Source organism: Protopterus annectens, chromosome 3.part0, assembly GCF_019279795.1.
Source record: "Protopterus annectens isolate FY-2018-M chromosome 3.part0, PAN1.0, whole genome shotgun sequence".
NCBI lineage: Eukaryota > Metazoa > Chordata > Ceratodontiformes > Protopteridae > Protopterus > Protopterus annectens.
Window position 1 is genome coordinate 1,146,322,170 of NC_056731.1, and position 12,310 is coordinate 1,146,334,479.

The 12,310-nt window shown below is 40.8% G+C and overlaps 1 protein-coding gene across 1 annotated transcript in view; it reads right to left on the reverse strand.

Moving 5' to 3' along the window:
- The window catches only part of GREB1L (GREB1 like retinoic acid receptor coactivator), a 3,215,862-nt gene that overhangs the window by 26,377 nt on the left and 3,177,175 nt on the right, over positions 1–12,310 (reverse strand). The window contains exons 33-34 of the mRNA XM_044065377.1: positions 9,700–9,927; positions 9,439–9,580 (exon numbers count right to left, since the gene is read on the reverse strand). Of these exons, the coding sequence (XP_043921312.1) occupies positions 9,439–9,580; positions 9,700–9,927 (370 nt within the window). The remainder of the gene's footprint in view (positions 1–9,438; positions 9,581–9,699; positions 9,928–12,310) is intronic.

Sequence of the window (12,310 nt, forward strand, 5' to 3'; positions counted from 1 at the left end):
GGGCGTTAAACAAGACACAAAACCAACAGCGAGGGACATAGTGGTCTGGGCCTAAACAGGTGATGCAGTAAGAATGAAAATCTCTGTGAGGTATTTGCTTTCCACAGGCAAGACAATTGTTAACTTTTTCTGACATTGGTTAGAGTAAGAAAAAAGGATACCCAATGGGGTACTTGGCTTTAGAAGACTTCAGGTTTGAAAAGCGAAAGACAAAAATTTCAGGAAGCAGCTGACTGGTACTTGCGAGCTGCTTCTGCTTCAGGCTCCTTCACGGCAAGAAAGACTGATGTAATGGCGTCGGCTGCAGGTTTTATACCCCTGAAGACCTGATATCATGGAAGAGGCGACAGCATCCGATGCAGAAATCCTAAGACTCTGGTATTTGGGCCGACTGAGGGCTACCTGAAGGCAGATAACCCAAGTGTGATGACTGCAACAGTGAAACACAAAGAACACCAGAATGGGACTTTGGTTCTCATTCTTCTGATGGTAAAGCTTATACAGAAAATTTGGCTGTGAATTTTTTTTAAACAGCTGTAGTAAATTATCACTTCTTACATAAGCAAACTTACATTTATATAGAAGTAATCAAACAATAATAACAAGTTCACATTAATACACGTTATACATCGCATATATTGTTCTATCCAATATGATCCATCCAACATTACATAAACTGTTCAATTCCTGCCTTCTCTTAAACCTCATTCCTCTTCCAAAACATTTTTTGCATGTACTGTGCACAATTTCCATTTTTTCTATGCAATTTAATCCTACTGTTTTCTAAAGATCCCACCTCCTGCTCTTTTATCTCCGGTACATTATTCACCAATTCAAATATGCCTGCTTTAGGCTTTGATTTCCTTTTTCTAGTAATTGCTTTTTTGGCAGTCACTAGAATTAAACTTTCACTAGGTTTATAGGATGTTACTAGGTTAATGGCCCTAGGGCCTTTACAAGCCTAGCCATGTAATTCCCATGTTCCCTAACTGACCATGGTTAGATGGTTCCCTAACTGACCATTGCTAGATGGTTTGATTGTTTGCAGAGCAAATCTATGAACAGCACCAGCTGCCCCTGTTCATGAGGGACACAGGTGCCACACACCAGGGGTGGGGCCTTACTATGTCTAGGCAATCCAGAAACTGTATCCCAGCTGAAATAAAAATAATTTCCTTAGTTGCACCAATTTCCTTACCCAAAATCTCTGAAAGTACTCTGTAAGGACTTTTTAAAGTCTGCCAACTCACTGCGCTCTGAAAACATATGCCCCTAAGTACCTCCTTCTTCCTCATTACACCACCAACATCTACTATCTATACAAGGAAAAATTCTTTGGAGTCTGCTTGGGGTATAAATGTACCTGCACAAACAATTCCAGGCAAAAAACATAGATCTTCTTGACTTTGTTGCATATGTCAGAGTCAATAAAACAAAACAGCTTGTAGGAAAGACCAAGAATACTTTTAATAACAATGCATTAAAAACATAAAAAGGGTAAAACCCAAGTATCCAGTTAAATGCTTTCGTCACTATTCTTGAGACTTCTTCAGACTGAATGCAGTCAACACCACAAAGCCTTTATATAAAACATAATCACAAAACTAAATTGACTAATTCCTCAGTGCTTTAACCCTTTGTTTTTCAAACAAAAATCTTCTCCATTACTTAACCGATGTGGATAACAAGCATTCAGCGTCACTTACTACTGATACTCTTTCCACCCCAGTTCTTATTCACCATCAAATTTACTATCATACCCAACAACTTGATCCAACACAATAAATCTGAGATCCACATTAGATTTTTTTTTTTATCTGCGGTGGTGGTGCAGTAGTGTTGTAGCCTCACAGTAAGACGCTGAACGGTTCGACTCTCAGCTAGAGCGTCTTCTGCGTGGAGACATACGTGAATGGGCGTACCTTCATTGAAGGTTGTGCGTTAGGGCTGGCAACTCAGCATGTAAAAATCAACTGCCAATCATTAGCAGACCGGAGTTCTGCTTTGGCGACCCCTAACTGGGAAAAGCCGAAAGACAACAATCCACGTTAGATTTTTTTGAACTGTTGTGCTTACTTAAAGCATTTTTGTCATTCCATGCTTGGATTGCATATTTATGTTTATAGATTCTCTTATATAACTCTCTTACAGTTTTTCCTTTGTAAAATGACGTACACAGCATATTTATATAGCTAGATAAACCACAAACTTCTACCTGCAAGTAAATGCATCTCTAATTTTGACTCTATTATTAACTATTCCTTCTACGACACAAATAGTCACATAAACTGCAGTTTAAACATACCTCTTGTTGTGCTCCTTACTTCAGGTGCACTCAAGTTTCTCTGAAAATAACTTAAAACGTTTACCTCTTCAGTCTTCTGTGTATAAACATGGGAGTCTCACCCACAGCTTTAGCTAATTAGAATTACTGATAATAATTTTCCATTTCTTTTTTATTATATTCTTGATTTCAAATGCATCGACAAGCTGTAGTTTACTTCTCAACATTTCCTATTTTATTGCTTTCTTGTTTCCTATGTTTGTAAATTTCCATCAATTTCTCCTCTACCATTTTGACTGGATATACTCTACTTATAAATCTACTGCATAAACTGACGCCTTTTTTGTATAAAATCATCATCTTTTTTGTAAGTCTATTGCCCTCTAACTTGCTATGAGCTATTACAGGTGCTGTGAACTTTGTAAACACTCTTGGAGCTGTTACCCAAAGGTTAAGTCAGAAAACTGAAAATGTGAACCAGACAGAAAATCTTAAAAAGCACCTGAAACCGGAATGTGAGGATAAGCACCTTTTAAATCTAGAGCTAATAGAAAACTGGAATGAAGAATGAGAGGCAACAGAGCACAGACAGCATTCTGAATTTTGGAATCTTGATGTGAAGGTATGGGTCTAGGACAGGTTTCTATGTTGCATTTTTCTTTGGATGAAATCCTTCATTTATTTCATCTGGAAAAGCAGACTATCAACCACTGAGGCAGATCCTACCTCCTAAACCTGGTTGACTTTTTTGAAACAGTCACCAAAAGCCACAGATGAGGGAAAGGCAGTCCACACTGCCTATCTGGACCTCGCTAAGGCTTTTGACACAATACCTCACTCTGGAATCAAACTAACCAGCTTAAACATCAACCCATATTGTCACAAGATGGGTTGCACACTGGCTTAAGGATAGAACGTACGTGGTCAGGGTTGGAAATGCCACGTCCGACTCTAAACCTGTTACAAGTGGAGTCCCACAGGGCTCAGTGCTGGGGCCCCTCTTGTTCGGTATATACTTCTCTGAAGTACAGGCCAGCACAAAAGGACTGTGGCTTACCAAGTTTGCCGATGATTGCAAACTGAGAGCCATAATAGACTCTTCAGCTGACACAAGCATCCTCCAAAAGAGTCTTACGGTGACAGATGCCTGGTGTCAAAGCCATGGCCTCAAGCTTAACGCCAAAAATGCACAGTCATCCCCTTTGGGAAAAACAACGTGCCCACTAATTACCACATAGGAAGTAACCCACTAAGTACAGAAGAAGTAATTAGGGATCTGGGGACCCAGGTTGATAGTAACCTCTCCTTTGACAATCATATTGCCAAAACAGTCAGAAAATCCTTCTATATTACCCATCTCATAACTAAAGGGTTCTCGTCTAGATCTAGAGAGGTCATTGTGCCCCTATACTTATCACTCATCAAACCCATAATTGAGTACAATGCCCCATTGGGGATGTACCTTACTAGGCACCTGCAGCAGCTGGAGAGACCCCAAAAGTTCCTTACCAAAAGGATCATGGGCCTCAAACAGTTGCCCTATGCAACTAGGCTAAAGAAACTACAGCTCTACTCAGTTGCTTACCGCCTGCTCAGAGGCGACCTCTGCCTGACTTACAAGGCCATGTCCAACCCAGAATTAATGGACATTCTCCACCTTAAAAAAAACAAATCCATTAGAGCCACATGCTCCACGGACTTAAACCTCAGCACAGCAATAAATAGGACATGCTGGAGGGATAGATTCATATCCCAAAGGCTTCCCACACTCTGGAATAAAATCCCAATTCACGTAAGACAAAGCCCCTCGCTGGCCCTTTTCAAGAGAAATCTTGATGACTGGATGGGAAACCATAAGTTTGCACCTGGGATCACTACAGTGGCGCTACTGGACAGAGGCTCTAGAAGTTAAATTATAAGGGTGGAGAGAGCCAAACACATTTTCGGCTAGGCTTATAAATGCCCTAGGGCAGATAACCTAGTATAAACCTATGAACCTAAACCAGAGGATTAGATTGGATGGGTGAAGAGGGATCAGTTGAAAAGGAGGAAGGGAATCCCACTGCCAAGTGAGGAGTTTTTGAATGATTCTCAGAATCCAAATGCCTGAATGTATCTAGTGCCACAGGGAAAACAGAAGTAAAAATTTGGGAATGTTTTACTGGGTTGCCAGGGTGGGGGACAATACGAGGCATTTAGTTGGAATGATTTTTTTTTAGATTGTTCTTAGGCTTGGGAGGATCCTTCTTCCTTTTTTTTAACCTTCCTGACATTCTTTTCTGAAATACTTTTTCCCTGTATTCTGCTGTGATTTCTTATTCTGTTTCCTATAAAAGGATCCTGAACTGGAATGGAAATGCCTATTAGATTTAGGTACAGGGGATTGAAAAATCCTGGAAACCATTTATTCTTGAACAAAAAGTTAATCTTCTATCTAGAATGTCGAGGACAGAAGTAGAAAAGATATAGACAGTCAAAAACTGTGAAGGCCAGCCATCAACCCCCCTACTCCCCACCCCCCAGGTCCTGCCTTTTTATTTTCTCAAAAGCCTTCCTTTGCTTGAACTTTGCCACTACTTGGTTGGGAAATCTTTGCTGTACCTGGGAACAGCTTTATGAGATGAAAACCTAAGTAAAAGCTGCATCTACAGGGGGCATTTAAAACTGTCATTTTAAAATCCGCTGACAAAGGCTGGATTCTCATTAATTTCTGTTCATACCAGTTTCGATCCTCTTGTAGCATCTAGGGAAATGACTACTAGATATGCACAGAGTTTTTTTTTGTTTTTTTTAAATGGGCACATACATTTTTTTCCCTCTGCCCAGTAAAAACCTGTCTGGTTTGCTACAGACCAGTGGCTGCGAATCCAGCTGCAGGAAAACATCAAAAGCATTCTCAAATGCCTTAACACACAATAGTTTAGCTTTTTTTAATATTTCTTAAGTTTTAGCAATTTTAAGCATCTCTTGTGAAAGTTAGAAACTTCTTTTGCCCCCAGTTTAAAAAAGTTCTCTCTTTAAATGTACTATTTCTTCAAAGCAAGTAACCTCCAGGGATAGCTAGAAGAAAGACACACTGCTTTGTTTGTATCATATTTGAAAAGGCAGCAAAGCAGGGTAGAATGCATAAGGTCTTATTCCTCCTCTTTACCACTGTACGAGTCAGGTGCTGCCAAACAGAAATTCATCTCTCTCAAACATGCTGGCAATCAAAGATGTAACAGGACAGGTATTTGAAGTGGGGACGACATCACAATAGTGTATGTTCACCTCAATGAAAGATCACTGGAGGTTTGATTGGCCTGTGTGTTTTACCAGTCAATGAGACAAAGATATCCTGATAAGAATGTAAAGCGTTAGTAAGTACCTTTTGTTGGCCATCTGTGGTACCAGAGAGCTTACCCCAGTGGTAGAGCATCTCATGCACTATGATTGCAAACTATCAAGTCAATAACTTTTTACGCTTCTTCATGTGATGTGAATGTGTTTAGAATTTTACTTTCTGAGATGCTTAATGAAGAATCTCCTGAAAAAGAAGCGAGAGGCATTTCTGAACAATTTGAGGTTTCTGGCTCAGTAAACAGTTTTCTTTTTACAAAATGCGGTGTTCACAAAAACTATGGCTGATGTTTACTACAGAAAAGACACTAGAGGTGGTAATTCTCAAGTCTAATCTGTCTCCTAAAGGCAAACTTACCGATCATCCTTTCTGAGGACATCATCAGACTCAACCACCCAAACAAAGTGAAAATGGCAAAATGCAGTCAAACTACTACAATGCAAGCCTACACTAGTAGCATAAAGGGATAAAGTTCTGTCCACAGCCCAGGTGACTTGAGTTTGATTAGTGGCTTGGGTGCTTGACAGCTCAGGTATACGGGAAAGGATGGTGGTTCCTGCCCAGCTTGCACCCCTGCTCTAATGACAGGGTCTCAAGCTGTACAGCAGAGACCCATGGAGGACCATCATGATGTGGGGAATCAGTGCTGGGTAACTAGGGCATATTCTCCCCAACCAGTGATGGTAGCTCTTCTTGGTACAACTGGTGGAACATGTATGTGAGGACAGAGGTGGCCCCTGCAAGAATGCAAGCATTCACATCAGCACCAGAGGTGGGTTTAGGCTTCCTTCAGACAGTTTAACACATCTGAGCGAGGGGAGTCTTAATGGTTGGCAAGCATGCGGCACACAAATGATACAGAAAATAGTACAATGCAAACAATGCAATATGGTAAAATAGTAACAGACAAACCAGGATAAAAACAATTGGCACTTATTTCAATACCGAAAGAATGTCAGGCACCCTGCATTACGGCAGGACAGGTTAATTATCTAAGGCCAAGAATACAGCTTCCATGGGACCAGACAATATCCCTGGCTGTGTTCACTATGAATTACAAAGTGAAATGGCATCACATCTGTGTGTTCTGTTCACTCAGAGCCTCGCCTCAGGCTTTGTCCCTACTGAATGGTGCACTGCTACAGTCATCCCTCTCCATAAAGGAGGAGCAATTACAGACCATGGAAATTATCGCCCCATTAGCCTGATGAGTCTGATATGTAAGGCTATGGAGCGCATCATCATGGACCTAATTAACAAGGATACAGGGAATCTCCAAACTCTAGATCCCATGCAATTTGGTTTTGTGAAAGGTAGATCATGCCTGCTCAACCTGGTTGACTTCTTTGAGTCAGTCACCAGAGCGGTGGATGAAGGTAAGGCAGTTCCATACAGCCTACCTTGATCTGACCAAGGCCTTTGATACCATTCCTCACTCAGGAATTACTGATAAACTCACCAAATTAGGCATCAACCCCTATACCATTAGGTGGGTTGCAAATTGGCTCAGATAGAACATACAGTGTGAAAGTAGCAGACTCCAAGTCAGACTGCCGACCAGTCATGAGTGGAGTCCCACAGAGATTAGTCCTGGGTCCTCTCCTGTTTGACATCTACTTCTCAGAAGTCCAGGCCAACATGGAGGGACTCTGGCTGACCAAATTTGCAGATGACTGCAAGCTGGGAGCCATTATTAACTCCTCCTGTGATGCAGACATCCTACAGAAAGGTCTCACTGAGACCAATGACTGGTGTCAAAACCATGGCCTTAAGCTTAATGCCAAAAAATGTGTCGTCATCCCCTTTGGGAAAAACTCAGTTCCCACTAATTACCACATCGATGGGAGCCCACTGAACACTGAAGGCATTGTAAAAGAACTGGTGACACAGGCTGACGGCAACCTCTCCTTCGACCACCACATTGCCACTGTTGTCAGAAAGTCCTTCTATGTGGCACATCTCATTACCAAGGGTTTTTCATCCAGGAAGAAAGAGATCATCATTTCTCTCTACTCTTCCCTCATTAGACCAATCATTGAGTATATAATGACCCACTTGGCATGTACCTCGCTAGACACCTGCAACAGCTGGAGAGGTCACAAAAGTACCTCACGAAGAGGATCCTAGACCTTAAACACATGTCCTACACGGACACACTCAAAAAACTCCAGCTATTCTCGGTCTCATATCGCCTACTAAGAGGCGATCTCTGCTTGACTTACAAAGCCATGCCTGACCCAGCTCTGTCAGAAATGCTACATCTAAAGAAATCCCGATCCCTTCACACCACACACTCTAGAGACCTCAACCTCATTACCACAATCAACAAAACATGTTGAAAGGACAGGTTCATAACCCAGAGACTGCTCATGCTCTGGAATAGACTTCCCATACATGTCAAGCAGAGCACCTCACTAGCCCTCTTCAACAGAAATCTTGAGTGGATGGGAAATAGAAAGTTCACCCCAGGGATCACTCCAGTGGCTCTACTTGATAGAGGGACTAGGAACTAATGACGAGCAGCACAATGCCAGGGCACTTCTATGGGCTAGGCTTGTAAAAATCCCAGGGCCATTAGCTTAGTACACACCTGTGAACATATTACTCTTAAAATCTCCAGCAACTGCCCTGATGCAGCAAGAGAAAAATCAGATGGTGTGGGTTTCTCACCACTGATATTTTTCTGCCTTGCATCTTACTGATGTTCTTAGATTCTTAGCACATGGATTCCAGCCATGCTCTAGGGAGATCAAAAGCTCTACAAGTCTGGTCACATGGACAAATTTTCACATGAAGGCAATTCTCGTTCTTGATAAATCTGCAGCAATGATTCTTATGATGAATATCTTTAATGTACAAACTGCATTACCAAAGCCTCTAGGAAACAGCCAGAGCCACAGTCTACCTTTATCCCTACGTGACAATGACCCAAGTTCAATTACCTGCTCAGGTATCTGACAAAACAGGCAGAGGAAGGATGGGCATGCACGATGTGGAAGGTGGGAAGTTTGGGTCATGAGGTACCATGCTGCTCCTCAGAGAAGGGGTGGCAAACAGTAGCAATCCCTGGATGTGTACATGGTTCATCAAGATGCTTTGTGGTAGGCTCCATAGAGGGTGCATGGAAGTATGCACTTGCATAAGGAAGGTGTAATACAGTGAAATAGGCTGTATATTCCCCCATTCAGGGGAGGATTTAGGCCATCAAAAGGAATCTCCTAATTGCTACGTGGATGATGTGCCTCTTACAGCTGACACTTACACATACAGGAATGAATCTGGCTGAGAAGATGGGAGAGCTGATGGCCATCAGGCAAATGGGGAGGGGAACCACATGATATATTAAAAAAAAAACACTATGAAACATACAGAACTGATGTGAAGTAGATGTTAAACAAAACCGGGCCTTCTATACTAGTCAGGAAGGCAATCTGGTTTAATAACTTGGACTAAATGTGTTAATAAGGAAGGAGACACTTACATAAACGGAGCATCTTCCACTCAAAATCCAAGTTCTTTTTTGCAGTTCAGCTATAAAAATTAGCAAATACAAAACATCTATTCTCAATACCTCATCTGAAAGAAAAGTCCATTCCTAAGTTTTGTCCTACTGCCTGACTCTTCAGAATGTGAATTAACATTTAGCAGCTTGACGGCTAACTTTTAGCATATGATGGTAAATTCTGAAAAAGACCATCAAAAGCATTTGACCAGCTTACTCTGTCAAACTACTAAAAGAAGCAAAAGCATCAGATACATTCATCACTTCACTGTGTTTAGATATTCCTAAAATTGTTCTGTAAATATGACATACCATCCTCTTTGGTTTGACTACAAAGTCCTTCCGTCCACCTGCCAGGATCTGCTTGCTCATCAGACTGAAGTTATTGAAGCGACATATTAGCAATCCGCTGCTGTTTATCTTTAGACTGAAATCAATATCTTCACAGAAATACCTAGGATCGATATAACATCAGTTAAACATTTGCCAAAATGTTCTGAATTCAGTTCTGCAGATTGCAGTCTTGCGGTTTTAAAGCAAAGATCTAAACTAAAGCAGTCTTGTATAACATACCTGTTAAAATCATACTGCACATTTTGTGTCAGGTCAACATTTAAGAGCAAAAAATCATGGATGTGACCCCTGGAAAATGGTACTATGTCTTGGAATGCTTTTATTTTGCTGTTCCATTTCCGGATGCCAAGTAGAGCATAATAGCTGATCTTTGGTGTAGTTTCAATATGATTCAATACATTTTTCAAGGAAATATTCTTGTAGGTCATCATAGGTTCCTCCGACTGGCTGCTTGATAAAAGCAAAAAGGGAATAATGGACATTAGCTGACTATCAATAATTATATCTACTAACTACTATCCTGCCAAGCACTGTTGACTATGTAATACAGAATGTTGAATCATGTTACACTGCACATTAGGGTATGATATTCTAACTTTAACCAAAAGACAAGACCTGCACCTGTACAGTATGGCTGGGGTCAGGTACCTGTTCTCCAAAGTTCAAAAGCTCCCCACTACAGTACATATAACATAAAGGTAATAACATTTGTGTACTGAAACAGAAGGAATATGAAGTAAGTGGGTTGTTTACAAACATTTAGTACTATGACAAAGGGCAGGGGGAAACCCACTGCAAAATGTGATGGGGAGAAATGATCTGCATCAATCAGAGGGGCTTTGCTGGAGACAGTGGCCTGCTACAATACATAAATGCACATGCACCGGGGTTGGGGTTACTTTTTTAATCTGAAAAACTGGTTTGTTGATCCTACTTGGCCTTATTCTGTTCTGAGTTGGTATAAAGCTAAAAAAAATGAAACAGCATACAATTGCTAGCTTTCTCTGGTCCAGGTATCTTACACTCTTGTCCTATCATTTCTTTTTTGCAAGATATTACCTTTATTAAACTCCATTACAATACCACACAACCACGCGAGAATAATATCAAAATCAATCAACACCAACTATAAAAAGTTATAATTCCAAGTTATTGGTCTCATGTGTCTTGACACTGCAACCAAGGGTAAATAACATGTCTATTACTATCTATTATAAGAAGTGCCTCAATATTGACAAGTTTAGTTAAGCTATATAGCCCATTGATAACTGGGGTGGGGTTCTGATTCCATTTACTGGTGATATAACTTTTTTTTTGTTAGTAGCAAGAGCGCTGCCAGGAATATATGCTCAATTTTCAACTAAGTTCATGTCTCTGGAATTCCAAAGACAAATACTTAAGGTGACAGCACTACTCTTCTTGGTCAGAGAACTAACAACGGACTGCAGTTGAACTTTAAACCTTGCTATCTCCCCCCACAGTTCCAAAAGATATGCACCCATGTTCCTCAACAGCCAATTTCACATCACTACTGCATGGTTAAACTTAGGAACGCATGTTGTAAGTCTACTAGGGCGTATAAACATATTTTTGTTAACATTTCCTTCAGAAAATCCTGAACTTCCTTGAATGGGATGCATACCTCAGGACCATCTGGACCTCTCTCCACTGAAATGGACTCTTATACATACACAAGATTCTATGCTACTATTCTGTGATTTGAGCTTTAGCAGATCTGTCTGACTGCCATTTCCAAAAACATTTCCCACTGAGCCATCTCCTGCCCTACTGGGAGCTCCTGAGTCAAATGGCTACATCTTTCCTTCAACTCTCTATAAGCAAAATAATCCATCTCTTCACTGCAAATTGCTGTTGAAAGCATTGTTTGTAATTTAAAAGATAATACTTCCAGTTAATTTCTAAACTTTTTTTTTTAACCAGTCCCAGAGATGGGCAGAACCATCTTCTGTCACAGGCCTTACAGTAACGGGTGCTAGGAAATGTTTCCAGGGCTGAGGCTACACCTCTGTAACAGCCTCACAAACCATGGGGAGCCTACCTGTACTCTTCCACCAAAAGAAATTTTATGGATCCTGCCCATTCCAAATCTATGCTGCCCAACCAAGTTTTTTCCACTAGGCTCAAGCTCCTGGGCATTCCAAGTACAGAAAAGTTTTACTTAGCTTTTTTGGAGAAAACTGGCAAAGAAACCAAGGTACTGAGAGCAAATAACTAGAAAGAGAAAGATGATAAAAATGGGCAGATGCCAAGAATTTATTTGGATTGCAGGTTAAAGATTATCTTCCCTATCAAGGACTGATATCAGAGTACAGGCAGAGAGAAAAACAGGGAGGTCCTAAACGAAAGACCAGCACTGGAAGAGTTTTTAGTAGAATCTGTAACAGAAGCTGTCATTACAAAAGGAATAATTAGTACAGCATATAAAATATTGCATGATAACACTAAGAATCAGAGGAGGTTAAGGATTGGGAAAAGATAATGGATAAGCAATTCACAAAGAAGCAATGGAGAGGATTGATGTATGGCTCCCAAATATGCAACAAAATCTAGATAATTAGGATTGTTTCTTGCAAATGTTTACATAGATATTTTTATACCCCAAGTAGTCTCCAGAGAATTTTTAATCAGGTACACAGCAAATGCTGGAGGTGTGACAGTGAAGAAAGAGGTACTTGGGAACATATTTTCTGGAAGTGCAGTGAGTTGGCAAACTAAGGATTCTCTGCAGGATACACTGTCAGAGATGCTAGGTGGGCAGAGTGGTGTGATGAGGGAGATGATTTTTCTGCGCTATGATACAGAATCGGAA